Source organism: Phacochoerus africanus, chromosome 4, assembly GCF_016906955.1.
Source record: "Phacochoerus africanus isolate WHEZ1 chromosome 4, ROS_Pafr_v1, whole genome shotgun sequence".
Lineage (NCBI taxonomy): Eukaryota > Metazoa > Chordata > Mammalia > Artiodactyla > Suidae > Phacochoerus > Phacochoerus africanus.
This window is the reverse complement of record NC_062547.1, coordinates 102664136-102680121: the sequence shown is the minus strand read 5'-3', so window position 1 is coordinate 102680121 and position 15986 is coordinate 102664136. Positions and strand designations below refer to the sequence as shown.

At 36.4% G+C, this 15986-nt stretch overlaps 1 protein-coding gene across 1 annotated transcript in view; it reads left to right on the top strand.

The window, feature by feature from the left end:
- Positions 1-15986, top strand: part of ELL2 (elongation factor for RNA polymerase II 2) — a 73815-nt gene that overhangs the window by 13216 nt on the left and 44613 nt on the right. Inside the window, exon 2 of the mRNA XM_047778321.1 lies at positions 4349-4396. Within this exon, the coding sequence (XP_047634277.1) occupies positions 4349-4396 (48 nt within the window). The remainder of the gene's footprint in view (positions 1-4348; positions 4397-15986) is intronic.

Genomic DNA, 15986 nt, shown 5'->3' with positions numbered 1-15986 from the left:
ATATAATGAGAAACTGAACCTTGGAAATTGTAATGATTCTATGAAATGCATTTTCCTTGGAAACAAAATGCCAGAACTAAATGAGCATTTAACTGCTTTTTAATGTTCAGCACTAGGAAGTAACCTGTTTCAGAGAGGCAAGAGAAAAGGAAAGGGATTTGAGATTCATAGGGCTGGATTTCAGATCCAACTCTGCTTGTTGATCCTAAGCAATGAATTTTGCCTGTTAGAGACTCATTTATCTGCCTCTGAAATGGGGGTTAATGGTCCCTTCCTACCTCCCAAGTTTGGTTTTAGGAAGCTCACTTGAGATAATGGATATACAAATGCTCTGTACAGAGTTCCCACAGTGACACAGTGTGTGAAGGATCTCGGTTTCCCACAGACATTGTGGCACAGGTTGCAGCTGAGGCTTGGATTCCATCCGTTCCCTGGGAACTTCCATATGCAGCAGGTGTGGCAAAAAAACCAACCAAACAAACACTCTGTACATTACAAAACTATGTAAATAAAAACAAAGTATCATTTCTGTTGAGGAATCAAGCAATACAGATAGAACTCTAAGCATTTCAGGAGGTTAGATTATAAATTCATGTCATGAGACAAAGGATTGAATAATGTCAAAATTATTTTTGAAAGTTTCTAAGTTGGTGTCAAGCATAATGGTATTGTTTTGTCTATATAACCCTGAACAGTAATCTGTAAGTATATAATATGTATAGTTGTATATGGCATATGTAAAGAGAATATAGTCAAAATGACTTTATAATACTTTTTATATACTTAGCATAATGTAGATAAATGCCTGTAAATTAAATATGTGTTAGACTCTTCTGTACCAACTAGGAGTAAGAAAACCTATGAAAGATACATCCCTCATGTAGTAGGACCTTGAGACATAGGCATCTGGAGAAACCACAGCTAATGGTAGTTAACTCAAAGTCGACATAGATCAGAGTTAGCAAAATGGTGGCAGCAGAGCTTTGTTTGGCTAGAAAAAGGCTTAACATTTTAAAATCTGAATCCTTTCTCAGTTGGGCATTCACTGTCTGGCTACTCACCATTTCTTGTTGCTTCACACCCATTCTCTTTCACATTTACCTGCATTGGGTCCTTAACACATGGAATTCCTATTTTATCCAAAGGAAGGCCTAGCTGAGGAGATTAATCTTAAACTTGAATGTTAAGTGATTAGTATGATTGCCAAAATACCTTTGGGAAGGTATGCCAGATTGAAGGGACAAGTAGGAGGTAGAAATAGAGAGGAAATTGTTTTATAAAACAGACTGTAAAAGGTTAACATTGCTGAGCCATTGGAGGACATAGAAGATGAAATTGATTGGTTCTATAGCTGGACAGTCTGTTTTCTATGTGGAGGAGTTTGTTTTGCTTTGATAGAACCCACTGCAGGCTGTGTGACAAGCTGAGGGTGGTGTCTCAAAGAGCTTCTGCTAGCTATTTGAGCAGCATTTATAAGGAATTGAAGTAAGGAAGGAAGGCCTTTGTCTAGGCTCTTGGTGATAAGGGCCTAAAACAAGCTAAGAGCTTTTAAAGTAGAAACTAAGCTAGTCTAGGGTCGAGCCCAGAGCCACCTTTGCTTCTTTTTTCTTTAATGCCCGATATTCAAGCTTTTGGAAAACATTTTATCATTCTTGCTTAGGAATGTCTGCTCATTCCACCATCTATCCTGTTTGCTCTAGATGAAGTCATGCTAATTTAGGCCTTTATCACCAGAGTATTCCTAAATAAAACATCCCCTGAAGCTGATGTCTAACCTTTTTCCCTAGCCCCAGTTCATCTCTCTCTTTATTACACAGGACTGGAAGGCTGCTTTCCCTGAAACATTTCTTTCAGCAACTCACTTTCTTATTCCAAAAATCAGAATTGCCTCCAATTGTTTATCTTGTCAAAGGCAAGACCTAAAGGCCATCCCTAAAGGGGTAATGGAGGGGATTAGGGCAGGGTTATTTCACAGGGTGATAAACCTTTTGAAATTCTGAGGACTGCAATTTAAATTACTGTCTTATTTATTCTCTTAGTGGATAGAAGCTGAAACTGAAGACAAATTTTGAGGTCAAGGAGAGATTAGGCAGGGATCCCCAGGTCCAGTTCTCATCCTTTAAGTTATGTATCACGTGTCAAAGAACTCAATACCCAGAGACCTGCCCTCTGGCCACACGGTACCCATTCCTGTCTCTTAGCTTTTTTGCTTAGAGCAATCTCTCCCTGGAGTTTAGTTTGTCTTTTCAAAATTGCTACTCAAAATCCATCTTTCCTGTGAGCCTTTGTCGCTTCTAGTATCCTTTCTAACACGTACTCTTCCTGAATTCTGGGATTCTAGTAGTATGCCTAATAGAATATGGTGCAGGGAGAGGGAGAAGAGACTAAGTTAAATTTAAGGTTGTGAGGCTGCAGAACCAAAAAAAAAAAAAATAGAAGTACACTTGCCACAAAATAGGAAAGAGGGGCAGGTTCGGTGGGAGGAGGGTAAGTTTATTAAATTTGCCAATTTTGCTGTCATTGAGAGTTTCTAATGCAAAATGTCCTAGGCAGTGATAAATTGCAGGTTATGGAGATATGCCAAGTTGAGGAAAAGGAAAGAGACTCAGAGTCATCACTAAATAGGCAAGATGAGCCTCCTGGAGGGAGTAGATCTAGAAAGAGGAAAGTGAAGGGCACTAGCTTTTGAAATGAAAGGCATAACCAGAGCTAGGAGGGTTGGTGTCTCCAAGTGTAAGGAAGCTGTGAGCAATTTGAAAATTGAGAAAAGTTAGCATATTGTTGTTGCTGTTGACCAGGAAGAATTGATGAATGTAATAGAGCAGTTCAGATTCTAGTGATGAGCTGAAGATAACTTTTGGGTTGCAAGGAGTTGGGGAGCAGTGTAACCAGCCTCAGAGGAAATGTTCAGGGTTTGTGATTTGAAGAGGGAGCAGGAGGCAGGGCTGATTGAAATTTTCTGAAAGCTACAAGGCTGGAGCTGTGTTACCTAAATTGTAGGACCACCTGCTTCCAAGCAGAGGGAGCCTCCTCAGGGCTTCTGCAGGCAAGCTGCCGTTACTTTAGGTTTAGCTATGGAAGGCAGGTCTGGGTGAGGTTTTTTCCCCTCTAAGGAAATTTTTATCTTTCCTTTTTTAAAGACTTACTTCTCCCACACAAAGAAATAAATTTTGTCACCCACTAGTACTTTGATTCTGCTGATAAATCTAAAGTTAAATGATGGTAGAACATCATTTTATTGGTGGAACAATGGTAACAGTATCTATTATGTTTTCTCTAGGAAGATGTTTATCCATTTTTATAATAATAAAGGAACGGTTAATGCTACCACTTGATTTTATGTTCAGATGATCTGTCTTTAAAGTATTTATCCTTTCCTTATTTCTCTTTAGTTTATGATAATCCTGATTAGCAAACTTGTAAGTCTGCATAGAAGTTGGAGGGAGTAAGTGGTAGTAGTAGTTAACATGCAGTGGCTGAGGGAAGGGCACACAGGTGCCTCTGTATTTTTAAGGTAGAGATGAGACCAGAAGACACTGCTTTTGTGCATTGGATTTGGATAAGAGGATGTGAAGAAGAGTTTACAGGCTGATGTATTACTATTAAAATATTACCCAAATCTGATTTTTCCCATGAATTTCTGTTAGCAATTTGGAAAAGAGTTTCCATAGAAAAACATAAGGGTGACTTTGGGTACAGAAAATCATGCCTGAGACTCTGGTAGATATTTACAGTTAACAGCTTTTCTTCTAAATACACAACTCTATGAGAAAATATTAAATTATGAAGAGGAAAGAGCTCAAAAAACATTGTGTTAAAAATTATATTCTCTTGGTGAGAATCTGGGAGAAAATTGGTAACCTGTTTAAATGAACTAAAAACTAATCTCTGGTAAAACATGAGAAAATGGAAACCAAATTCTCAAATATTTTAATTTTATATTTCTACTATCTTGTTAGAGTTTTGCTAAGTTCCTGTAATTATCTCTTGCTTTCCCTCACCCTTTAAAAAAAACATTATCAAGGAAGTAAGCAAAAACATTTTTAATGTAAAATTGAATTAGTATACTAATCATTTTTCACTAAATCATGTCATTTGTCTTCAAAAACCTGGTTAGCTACACTGCCAAAAGATACTTTCGGTTCTATGATTCAGAGAAACGTCAATAGTGCAATATCATTTATCAAGGCATCTTAACATAATGACACATAATAAACCTAAGTATGTAATGTAAGGGTTTTCACAGACTATAGCACTGACCAAATACATAGATTTAAGATTGAAACATTTAGTTCTGTGTCACAGTAACTAAGGTTGACCTGTTTGTCTCTTATGTTTCTTTTAATAGAATTTAATTCCCTTTCGACCTTCAATTCAGTTCCAAGGCCTGCAAGGGGTGAGTACTCTTATTGTTTTTAGCTAGAAAATCTAATTTTCTTACACACTATTGTATTTAACTCTTAAAATTTCTTTTCATCTGCGCCTCTTAATATAATGTCACCGATATTTTGTGAACTTTGTGACTAAATGTTAATTTTTTACACCTTTAAGACGAATTATTCTTGATTTATTTGAAAAGTAATTCAGATATAGTTATTGAAAATAGTTTTTTATCATTGATAATTGATTTTCTAATCAACATTCATCATAGTATTAAGAGATTTTATTTTGTTTACCATAATTAAGCAACCATTAGAGAATTAAGAATTTCAGACAAGTTATGATTATGTGTTTGTTGTTAATATTAGCAAATCTTTGCTGTCAATAGATTAAATATCTTTGTATATACTAGGAAATGAAATGTATAAATAGAAAATTGAATTTTTCTAGTACACAGAATAAACAAAATGTTGTCTATTTTCTTGCTGCATTTAAAAATATAATAAATAATTCCTAGTAAAATGTGCCTATGAATTTTGTGTTTATAATAGATGATAAACTTTCCAGGAGTGGTGTCAGTATTATTCCTTAATTATTGCTATTACTATTTAACATTAATAGTAGACTCAGTCATTTCTTAAAATAATATATATTTCTGAATTTGTCTCTATATATTGTCTGTCGTATGGAGATTTGGAATACCTATAAATGGATATTAGAGCTGTAGAGAAAAGGCAGCCTGAGGCGGGGAGAGATCATATTTCTGCTTATGATAAATTTATAAACTTGAGAATTTTTGTTGATGTCACAAAATGCAAAAATTCAGTGTAAATAAATACAGTCTTGCTAAACTTTACAACTTGAAAACCTTTTAAGAGTCAAGCAATTAATTGTATCATTCAATACCAGCTCAAAGTACTTCAAATCTTAGAGAAGGCTATGTTGAAGGTGATGTTTGTGTATGGATGTCAGAGGGTTGCTTCTACATGGTAGTTTTACAATGAAGTCTTTTTTTTTTTTTTTTTTTTTAATTTTCTGCCTCCAGTAACTGAGTGTTCATGACTGGGATCCTAATTGGAACAAGCATTCTTCTGAATTTTGCTTTATAGCTTTTTAGGTAGTCTTTGGTGCACACTGATTCTGTTTTTGAGGTATTAATTTTGGTTGTTTACTTAAGGCTTCTTGCATTTTCTTACAAATTTTAATGGTGTCAATAACACCTGAAGGAATGTTCCAGAGACAGACAGGTTTGAGTTCATGAGCTCTGCAGGGCTACCCATTATCAGCAAAGGTTTATCTGGGAAGAGAAGGCAGTACCTAGGAATGGAGAGTAGTGTTTGAGCTTCTTTTCCCTCCTAGCAAGCAGCTGACCCCTTTGCTCAATGTCTGCTTCTTCCCTTAATTCTCTCATTCTCCCAGTTGGGACCTGTAGGCCAGAGACATACCAGTGAAGGACATGATTTTAGGCACCAGTTTAGACTGAGTAATGAGGAACCAATATGTGCAGGCTTCCAAGCTCTTGATTCAAACACATGCTGCTTTTGGCAGACTCAGAGGAATATGGTTTTCTCTGGCACAGCAGTTGCCCTCAGGCCCTAGGCACTGTAGGCACCATTGAAAAGCTAGAAGTTTCTATTTGAAACTTTGGACCTCCTTTTCTGAAATCTACCTCCCCCAAACTTTGCTCCCTCATCTATCTAAGCTTCTTTGGTTTATCTTTGCAAGCTCCATTCTCTCTTGCCAGAGTATTGTTCACTGATAAAGAAATTTAGATATAAATGACTGATAGGTTTAAATCATAATCCGGTGTTTGAATTTTAACAGATAAGGATTTTAACCAAATGAGTGGTTGTCAGACTTGGTAGAGTTTGAGTGTGGTGGAGGGAGTGCTGAACCCTGAGACCTAAGGGATACTTGGCCCTACCTTGCTTTTTCTGGGTTCTGTCTCCTCCATCCCTCCACCCCCCACCGCAGTCCCCTTTTTATTATTCTAACTGGGAACAAAATATATGGACTCAGCATTGTTTCTGAGTCTGCAGCTGCATTCCATCCACCCCTCCCCCCCACTTCTCTTTGCAGAGCTCTCACCAGCCCTTGGGACTTAGTAAAAACAAAGAGTCATTACAGGGGAGAGAGTGGGTTGGCACAGCCCACAGGGAATACACAGAGCCACAAATGTGAGGGTCTTCTGTACAGTGTTCTTCTGTTTTTCTTGAGAGCCACGATAATTTAACATTGCCTATGCCAATGGCATTGGAAACTCTGAAGATGTATACTGACAGCTTTCATATGTGGAAATTTTTTAGGACTCTAAATTGGAAGGTTTAAATTAAGGTTTCCCAAAGGATAGTTTTTCTTAATGAGAAATTTTAGTTGTCTTTTAATACAATATTTCAGGCACTTTGAAAAAGTTTTCCTAGAAAGAATTTCGCAAATATATCAAATTTACATCAAATGTGATTAACTATCATGATAGTATCCTGAGTAGGCATATTTGAAATATAACTGAAGTATTATTAAAATACCATTTTAAAAGTGAACATTCATTGTTAAGATTATTTCCAGCTTCTCTGATGCCAAGCACTGCATGGTTATGCTGTTCCTTGTTACTAATTATAAGATTTTTTTTCCCCTCAGTAATGTCTTTAGAAGGTCAGAATTTGGGTCTTGGCAGGTTAGCTTTTAAGCATATTCACTTTTGTGCCCAAACATCTTAGATTGACATTTTCTTCTTAAAAAAAAAAAAAATGCAGACTGGAATATTAAACAAAAGTATAACAATATGCTGTAAAAGAGTAAAAATTCTGAGAATCATTGACTACCTGAATTTTTATCACAGTTTGGGCAGCAGCTTTTATAGAATAATGCAAGTTTGGTCTTTCACACTTCATCTGACTCTTAGTGGAAGAGAGGGTACTTAGGAAATTGAATGGTCATTGACATATCTATGGGAACTGTTGATTGTGTTTTCTAAATCATGAATATCAGAAGCTGACGAAATCAGCCAAAGATACCTTGTTGAACTATTATTTATTTATTTTTTTGGTCTATGCCTGCAGCATGTGGAAGTTCCCCAGGCAGGGATTGAACCCATGCCACAGCAGGGACCCACGCCGCTGCAGTGACAACACCAGAGCCTTATTAACCCACTGTGCCACAAGGAAACTCCAACCTTGTTGAATTTTTTTATTTTTTGCTTTTTAGGGCCAAACCTGCCTATGGAGGTTCCCAGGCTAGGGGTCTAATCAGAGATACAGCTGCCAGCCTATGCCATAGCCACGGTGAACGCCCGTTCTGAGCCACATCTGTGACCTACACCACAAATCATGGCAACGCCAGATCCTTAATCCACTGATCAAGGCCAGGGATTGAACCCACAACCTCATGGTTCCTAGTCAGATTCGTTTCCGCTGTGTCATGACGGGAACTCTTACCATGTTAAATTAGAAGAGTATGGCTCAACCAGTTACCTCACAGTCCTCTAATCCATACCTAGGATACTCATAACTAAAGTTTTCCTAGGATTATACATTTTTATAAACCATTCCAATTGAATAGAAAAAGTCTGGTAAGATTCACATGGCTACAGTGTTGAGATGCTCAAGTCATAGCATTCAGAGGGGTATATTGGTATAATGCACCTGGTTTCCAAAGCTGCATGTTTATTGTCAAGTACACTTTATACAAATCAGGTTAGTTCTGTCTCTTATATTCTAACTGGGTACTGAGAATGTGGCAGGTGAAAAATTTCCACAAATGTGTATTCCAGTAAAGTTTTAAAAAGCTAATTACTATGTATTTTTATGTTTGTTGAAAGTTTCCTGTCTAAAGACATACAGCTCTGATGTCTAGGTCCTGACACTACCAGGGAAAAATTTCCCCACTGTACTGCACAGTTCTGAAAGGAGAAGGTGCTGGAAGCAAGTTAACTCAGTATTTTCAGTCATGGCAGCTGTTATTGATGTAATTATCTACTAACATAATTATTCAATAAACTATAAACAGATACCTAACCAGTAGATGTGCTAATAGGTTTATTGTTCTGTTTCTTACTTGTTGCATAAACATTCTTTCAGCCTTTATTGGTGCCAAGTACTTTGCTGAGTGCTTAGTGTGCAAAGACATGGGGACAGTAAGACATGGGCTCTGCCCTCAGAGAGCTCCAAATCTGACAAACACGTATAGACTAATACTCAGGAAAGAAATAATAATGTAGGACTTATCCAGACCCCTCCTCTCAGAACATCCATGGAAACAGGGGACTCTCAGGATCAAGGCTTATGTTTTTCTGCTTGATATAAATCAGCTTTTTAAACAAAGGTTTCAGTAGAGGCAAAATATATCCTGGACATAGGCATGTAAAATTACAGAAGGCTACACAAAAAGGTAGATATGTGGTATGATTATAATTCACATAAAATCTGATATGACAAGGTTCTCAATAGCAAATAATGGCCACATCTGTGGCCTGTGGTGGGCTTGCAAAGTAGACTTGGCTGGGACTTCAGGGACTCATGTCCAGGGAATGATTGTCCCAGGGCAGTGAGAAATAATGTTAACTTTGTCACAGTAAATAGGTTTCCAGACTTCAGTATTATTAACTCAATATTTGTTATGAGAATGTTGTTCCAAAATTCTAATTGAATAGCAATTACTTCAGACTCAGCCATCCAAGAGGCTTTAGAAAATAGAAGTTCATTTTGCATATGTAATTTAAAAGTTAACCTTAAAATGAAGACTGAAAATAGAAAATATTTTCTATAAGTACCATGTCGTGTCTCCTGTAAAATACTGAGTCACACCCTTTTCCAAGAATGAGCAAGGAACAGCCAGCCAAACAAGTTTTAAATGTATGCCTTCCAAAAAGGCACAGTGACCTTCTGAAAATGAAATCAGCATTTAACTAACTTTAAAGTCAAATAATATTATAAAATGTTGGCAGTAGATACATCAACTCTAAAGGAGAGAGCTGGATTTTTCTTTTTTTCTTTTTTTTCCTTAACTTCCAAAGTTAGCAAAGCATTCAGAAATATTTTGTTAATTATTCATTTTTCTTTGGGGTGGGGGCTGGGGAGAAGACTGGGATTGAAATACTAAATTATACAGTATTTGAAATTAGTAGGCAATTTCAACTCACCTACAAATACTTCCCGCAGACTACCCTTCTCTAATCTACTTGATACCTGGGAAGCAAAGATAACTATCAGCTTGGAACAGCATTGGAGATAAAAATAAATCCCCAACACTGCCATTCCTTCTTAGATGATATGCCTGCACTCTGCTTTCCCCTGCTGTTTTTGGTTTGGCTAATCCACTGGTTTTGCCAATGGTTGTGTTTAGTCAGTCTGCTCAAAGGTTGCTGACTAACAGCTACTTTTATACACTCAGCTCTGAATGTAGTTAATACTAGAAGGGTGTTAAATACTTTTGTAATGGCAGTTCTGTTTTAACTTTTCCAATATTCTACTGGTTGGCATATGTAGATAACATTTTGATATTTGCATTGAATTCTAATCTTTTAACCACATGAATAGTAAGGTATTCAATAGTAAATTGCCCAATTTGAAAGAAATATTTAACTTTGATATATACCAAAGCTTGTATTATAAAATTTTATGTATGATATGTAGTATATAACTTCCATAATTATACACACACACACATATATATATTTGTGAAGTGTCATATTTGGCTAGGGATATGGACTGACATTCTGGGAAACTACTATTATCTCAAATAGTAATTGAATCATAGTTTGAAGCTATTGTAAATTGACCAACTTCTCTATTTTATGTTGCTACACACCTCTGCTCTCCTTTTGTTTCTGAAAAAGAACTACCTGTGGGGGTTTCTAAATCAGGAAAACAAAAAGCTAAATTCATATCGTGGCCAGGTACCACTACAGGTACTGGTGACATAAAGTAGGTCTGGCCTATCCCCTGGCCCTCAAGAGTGCAGAATGGTGAGGGTGGGAGGACAACTTGTGTTTTTCTGGTGCCTGAGGAAACTATTTCATAGTACACTGCAAAGGTTTCAGTGTGGGCTACAGCAGGACAAGCCTCTCAAAACACATGATCACAAAGGAGTTGAAGACAAAACCATCCTGCTCTGTCCTTCACCCAACTGCAGTCACTTTGGAAAGCAGCTCTTGGAACTATGATTGAAATCTGAACTTGCTATAAATACTACAGATTACATTCTTAGCAGTCAGTTAAGCTTCCTTTCTTCATTCAACAAGCATTTATGAATATTTGCTGTGTACCAGGACCACGGTAGACAGTGTGTAGACAAAGGTAAATAGGACCTTGAAATACCAGCTCTTGTTCTTGAAACCATCCATCAATAAAATCTGCCACTGAAGACTTCGCCTTTTTGTTTTCCCACCCAAAACTGAAGCTTTTAACATTCAGTTATCTGTTATAGACATTGTCACTTTTTAATTTTTTTGAGAAGACAGTTTAGTGTAATTTTTGATACTTAATTGTCACTTTAATAACATTCATTTATTTAAGCCTGGAAAATAGTGATCTTTAACCATTCTATAACACCTGTGGTTCTTAAAGGTAACTCACCCCTAAATTTGAACCACAAGCATTATTTAAATATCTTTTGACCTCTTTCTATGTGTAAGACCCTATCCTTATTAAAAGAAAAGTCAAAGTTTAAAGCAGGAAAAAAAAATTTAGCAGAATATGTGCAAACCCTAGATCTTATTTCAAACAATATTTAACACAACAACAAATTACTATTATGTCATTGATTCCAAGTTTTCATGTTTTCTTCTTTTAACATCTTTAGGAATGAGATGAATCTCATTATCAACAGCATCTTAGTATTATGTCATAGTTTGTCAGCATTTTATATTATACAGTGGTACATAAAATCACAAAGTACCCTTGCTGGCATCTTTGATTCAGTAAGTACAGCAATGCAGTGGATGTGTTTACAAAGTTCCTATATTCTACAATAAGATTTTATCTAATTAGAATCTTTTCAAAAGTTTTCTTTCCTGACCCCACCCTTGACTGATTTGCTTGTTAGTTCCATATATTACATAATCTGGAGAATTTACAGGGAAAGTATATTTTTGTAACCATTCTTGAATTGTGATTTAAACTGGAAAAGGAACAAGAATATGAAATTAAGTTGTTCTTAAATTCTTTTTAGGCTAAAAACCTTATAAAAGTAACTTCTTTTGAAAATAAGTTTAGAAGAGTTTTACTGACTTAAAGAAATGACTTAAAGACTTTTATGGGAGTTCCCGTCATGGCTCAGTGGTTAACGAATCCGACTAAGAACCATGAGGTTGCGGGTTCGATCCCTCGCCTTGCTCTGTGGGTTAAGGATCTGGCGTTGCTGTGAGCTGTGGTGTAGGCTGCAGACTTGGCTTGGATCTGGCTCAGATCTGGCGTTGCTGTGGCTGTGGTGTAGGCCGGTGGCTACAGCTCTGATTCGACCTCTAGCCTGGGAACCTCCATACGCCATGGAAGTGGCCCAAGAAATGGCAAAAAAAGAAAAAGACTTATGAAAAGCCCTTAGACATGCTTTGAGGCTAATGAACTTGCCCTTGTCAGGTGAGTGATTATCAAATCTAACTAGTCTTATAATTTAAATGTACACTTTTTTTTTTTTTTTGGTCTTTTTCTCATTTCTTGGGCCACTCCCACAGCATATGGAGGTTCCCAGGCTAGGGGTCGAATCAGAGCTGTAACTGCTGGCCTACACCACAGCCACAGCAACGCCAGATCTGAGCTGCATCTGCAACCTACACCACAGCTCATGACAATGACGGATCCTTAACCAACTGAGCAAAGCCAGGGATCGAACCCGCAACCTCATGGTTCCTAGTCGGATTCGTTAACCACTGAGCCACGACAGGAACTCCCACAGTTATCTATTCTATTTTGTTTATAGATTCCAGTTAATTTTAATAATCATAACTAGAATGCATTGAATATTTATTACATGCTAAGACTCCTATACTAAGCACTTTACATATATTATTTATATTTAATCCTCACAAATATGCCATGAAGCAGATATTTCCATTCTGCTGGTATTAACTATGGCTCTAAAGTTAAACCACTTGTTAAAGCTCACACAATTAGTGAGTGAAGGAGCCTGCACACAAATCTAGGCATCTGATTCACTACACTGATGATTTGTCTGTTATAATAAATGTTCAGTGATCATTTTATTCTCACATTCATATAACATTTGTTGAATGCCTCTCTGAGAAGCAAGGGGAAGGGGGACAGTCAGGGAGCTCTCAGAGAAGAGGTAAGCAAGTGTGGCAAATGTTCTCACCTTCTTAAGGAGCTTGAATTTCATCTTGGTGATCAGTTCTTATCTATATATATAATCTCCATGGGGGTCTGATGTGGTCTGGAAATCTGGATTTAAATTTTCTTCCACTAGATTTCCTTATGATAGCTAGGTTCACTATGATTAAGACTTTGATAAGAATATGCACATTTATAGATATGTATACATTCTCTTCTCAGGAGAAGGTTTATAAATTTCATTTTCTGAAGGGGACCACTGACCTCCCCGATATTAGAAAACTACTGCAATAGATGCTTTCAAGTGCATTTAGTAACAATTCACAGTAAGAAAAAACATATAATACTGCAACTCTTTACACATATTAGGTGTACACATTCACACAGCTAAACTAAAAGTTTCATGGCACAATATTTATCCTTTACCAGTATACTCTGACATTTTCTATTCTATTTCAATTTAAAAGAATCCCAGTCACAACCCACTAAGATAATGTTATAACATTCCAATGGGACAATCTATGGTTTAAAAAACACTGCAGGAGATTATTATTTTTTTCTTTAATTTAGGCAGGGAGTTTTGTGATCAGATTTGCATTTTAATATGCTTATCCAGTAGTTATCTTGATTTATTTTTCTTTATATATGGAAAGTAAGGAAAGGGAGAAGTCGAAGATGACACCATGTTTATGACAGAGCATTTGGTTGGATGGTGAGGCTATTATTCGAGATCTAAAATAGATGAGAGAACAGATTGAGGCAGGAGTCACAGGGTGTTTGGTTTGGGACATGCTATACATAAGATGTTCAGATAATATTCCACACCATGTTCTAGAAAGATGGAGGTGTCCAGGAGGCAGTGGCATTTGGGGATTTAGAACAAAAGGATTATTCAAGAAATAGCTTCAAAGACATTTTATAGGATCTAATTATACTTAGCAGTCCAGTAGTGAGAAGGAAAAAAAGGTGTATTTATAGGTGGGACTCTGCCATAAGGCTCATTTAAAGAGCCATTCTCTCTCAGTTGTTAAGAATACTGGTTTAGTTGTGAATACTTATGTGTCGATACTTTTAATTTTTGACATTTGGGGGATTTGAAGCTCCTTTTGCTACATATTGCTCACACTAATTAAGAACAATGGCAGGCTGGAGTTTCTGTTGTGGTGTAGTGGTTAACGAATCCGACTAGGAACCATGAGGTTTCAGGTTCAATCCCTGGCCTTGCTCAGTGGGTTAAGGATCCAGCGTTGCTGTGAGCTGTGGTGTAGCTCGAAGAAGCAGCTTGGATCTGGTGTTGCTGTGGCTCTGGTGTAGGCCGGTGGCCACAGCTCCAGTTAGACCCCTAGCCTGGGAACCCCCATATGTGGCAGGTGCTGCCCTAAAAAGACAAGACCAAAAAAAAAATTATATGTATATATATATATATATATATATATATATATATACACACATACATACATACAAACACAAATATAAACCTACAAAAAAATACTAAATGCTAAACACCAAAATGTCATTGCTTTACTAACTCCCTTACTAATGAGGTAGATTTATCTGCATTTTCTAATTGGTCTATAAACATAAAAGGAATGTTTTGAGATGCCAGGTTTCAATATGTCAAGAATCAAAGAGAACGGCCCAAATACTCAAGGTTTAAAAAACAGGCTGACAAAGAAAAGAGAAGGCGGGACTCAAAGTTATCTATACCTAGACACCAGCTAAGTATCTTTCTAGTCAACTACTTAATGAGTTGCTTTGTCATCTATCAGCAGAGAAAGTAAGTTTTCTCCCATCTGTGATCTCCCAGTGGAAAGAAGGTAAAGGCAGAGTCGCTGGTGTTATCAAGAACATGGGAGATGAGGCCACTTTCCTTTCTGAGTTAACAATTAACATTTTGGAACAGTGGTACTGTGAAGCATCCTAAGAATGGGTCCAGTCTAGAAAGGAGAGATTATGGGAATGAAAAGTAGTAGTTGAATTTGAAAAGATAAGATTCTTAGGGAGCGTCAGGCAATAAAAGTCGGAATGCAACAGAGAACTGATTAAAGATAACTAAGTTGGGCCTGCAGTAGTAGAGGGTTGGTACTCAATTAAGCAGCCATAGGAAGAGGACAGTCTTTTATAATTAAAAGTTTAGAGTGTTTAATAATTACTCAATAAGTTATGTTGGGGATATCTTATTTTAGAGTGAGAATGTAAGGCATAGTCATAGTTATGAATGTAGTAATACTCTACTAATCAATACTAAGAAATTCTTTCTTAAGACTAATCTGAATGCTTTTTAGTTTTCTCTTAGTCTAGCTGTATTGGTAATTCATTAAAGTCGGCTTTCACAGAATCTGAAAAAGAATGGATGTATGTATATGTGTAACTGAATCACTTTGCTCTACACCTAAAACTAACACAATAGTGTAAATCAACTATACTCCAATAAAAAAAAATTTTTTTAAAGGTCAATTTTCACAGATTAGGAAGGAGGGACAGAACTTGAGGGTGTTCCATTTCTACTGAACAGTAAGATGATGCTGACATCTCCATAGCTGTTTAAAAGTTTTGTATTTGGCTATGACAAAAAACTTTCTACTAGAGATGTTTGGTGTTTTGTTTTACTCTTTAAAGAAGTTAGTGTTCTGTTCCTTCGAGAACTTGAAAAATAAGATAATTATGAATCCAAGATCAATTTTGGATAAAGTCTAAATTTCAGAATCTCAGATTCTGTAAAAATAAAAGCTATTTCTTTTTCAAAAATATTTAAGGTGATTGAGTCATGAGGGTCAGTTTTCATGAAGTCATGAAGCTTAGTTTTTATTGTTATCTTTTAAGCGACAATGCAGTGAATTACTGCCAAGGGGATAAAATGTTTTGCTACCTCATATAGTTTCATTATTCTGGAGGGACTTGTGATGTCTACCCCCTAGCAGAGTCAAATAACTATCTAGAAGATAATCAACAGTTTTGTGATATGAATTATTCAAATACTGTAATTACCTTAGTTGTCTATATGTAAATATCTTTGCCCCTTCCTTACCAGCATATTTCTTTCTCTAATTGAAAGACTAGGTTTGATGGCTTTAGCATACCATCTTTAAAAATGAATATTTTTAGTCTTGTATGTCTTACAATAATAAATCAATTGATCTAGGAGACTTGATAGGCCTTTTTATTTACATTAGATCTGCCAAGTCTCTTAGAAATCAAACCTGCAGTTTCTAATTTAGTTCTTGATGCACTGTGCATAGCAATAGCTTGTAAAATCAGAAATAGTTTTACTTCTTGAAGGCTTGGAGAAAATTAGTAAGTGAATTTGACTTATGAAAACTTGAG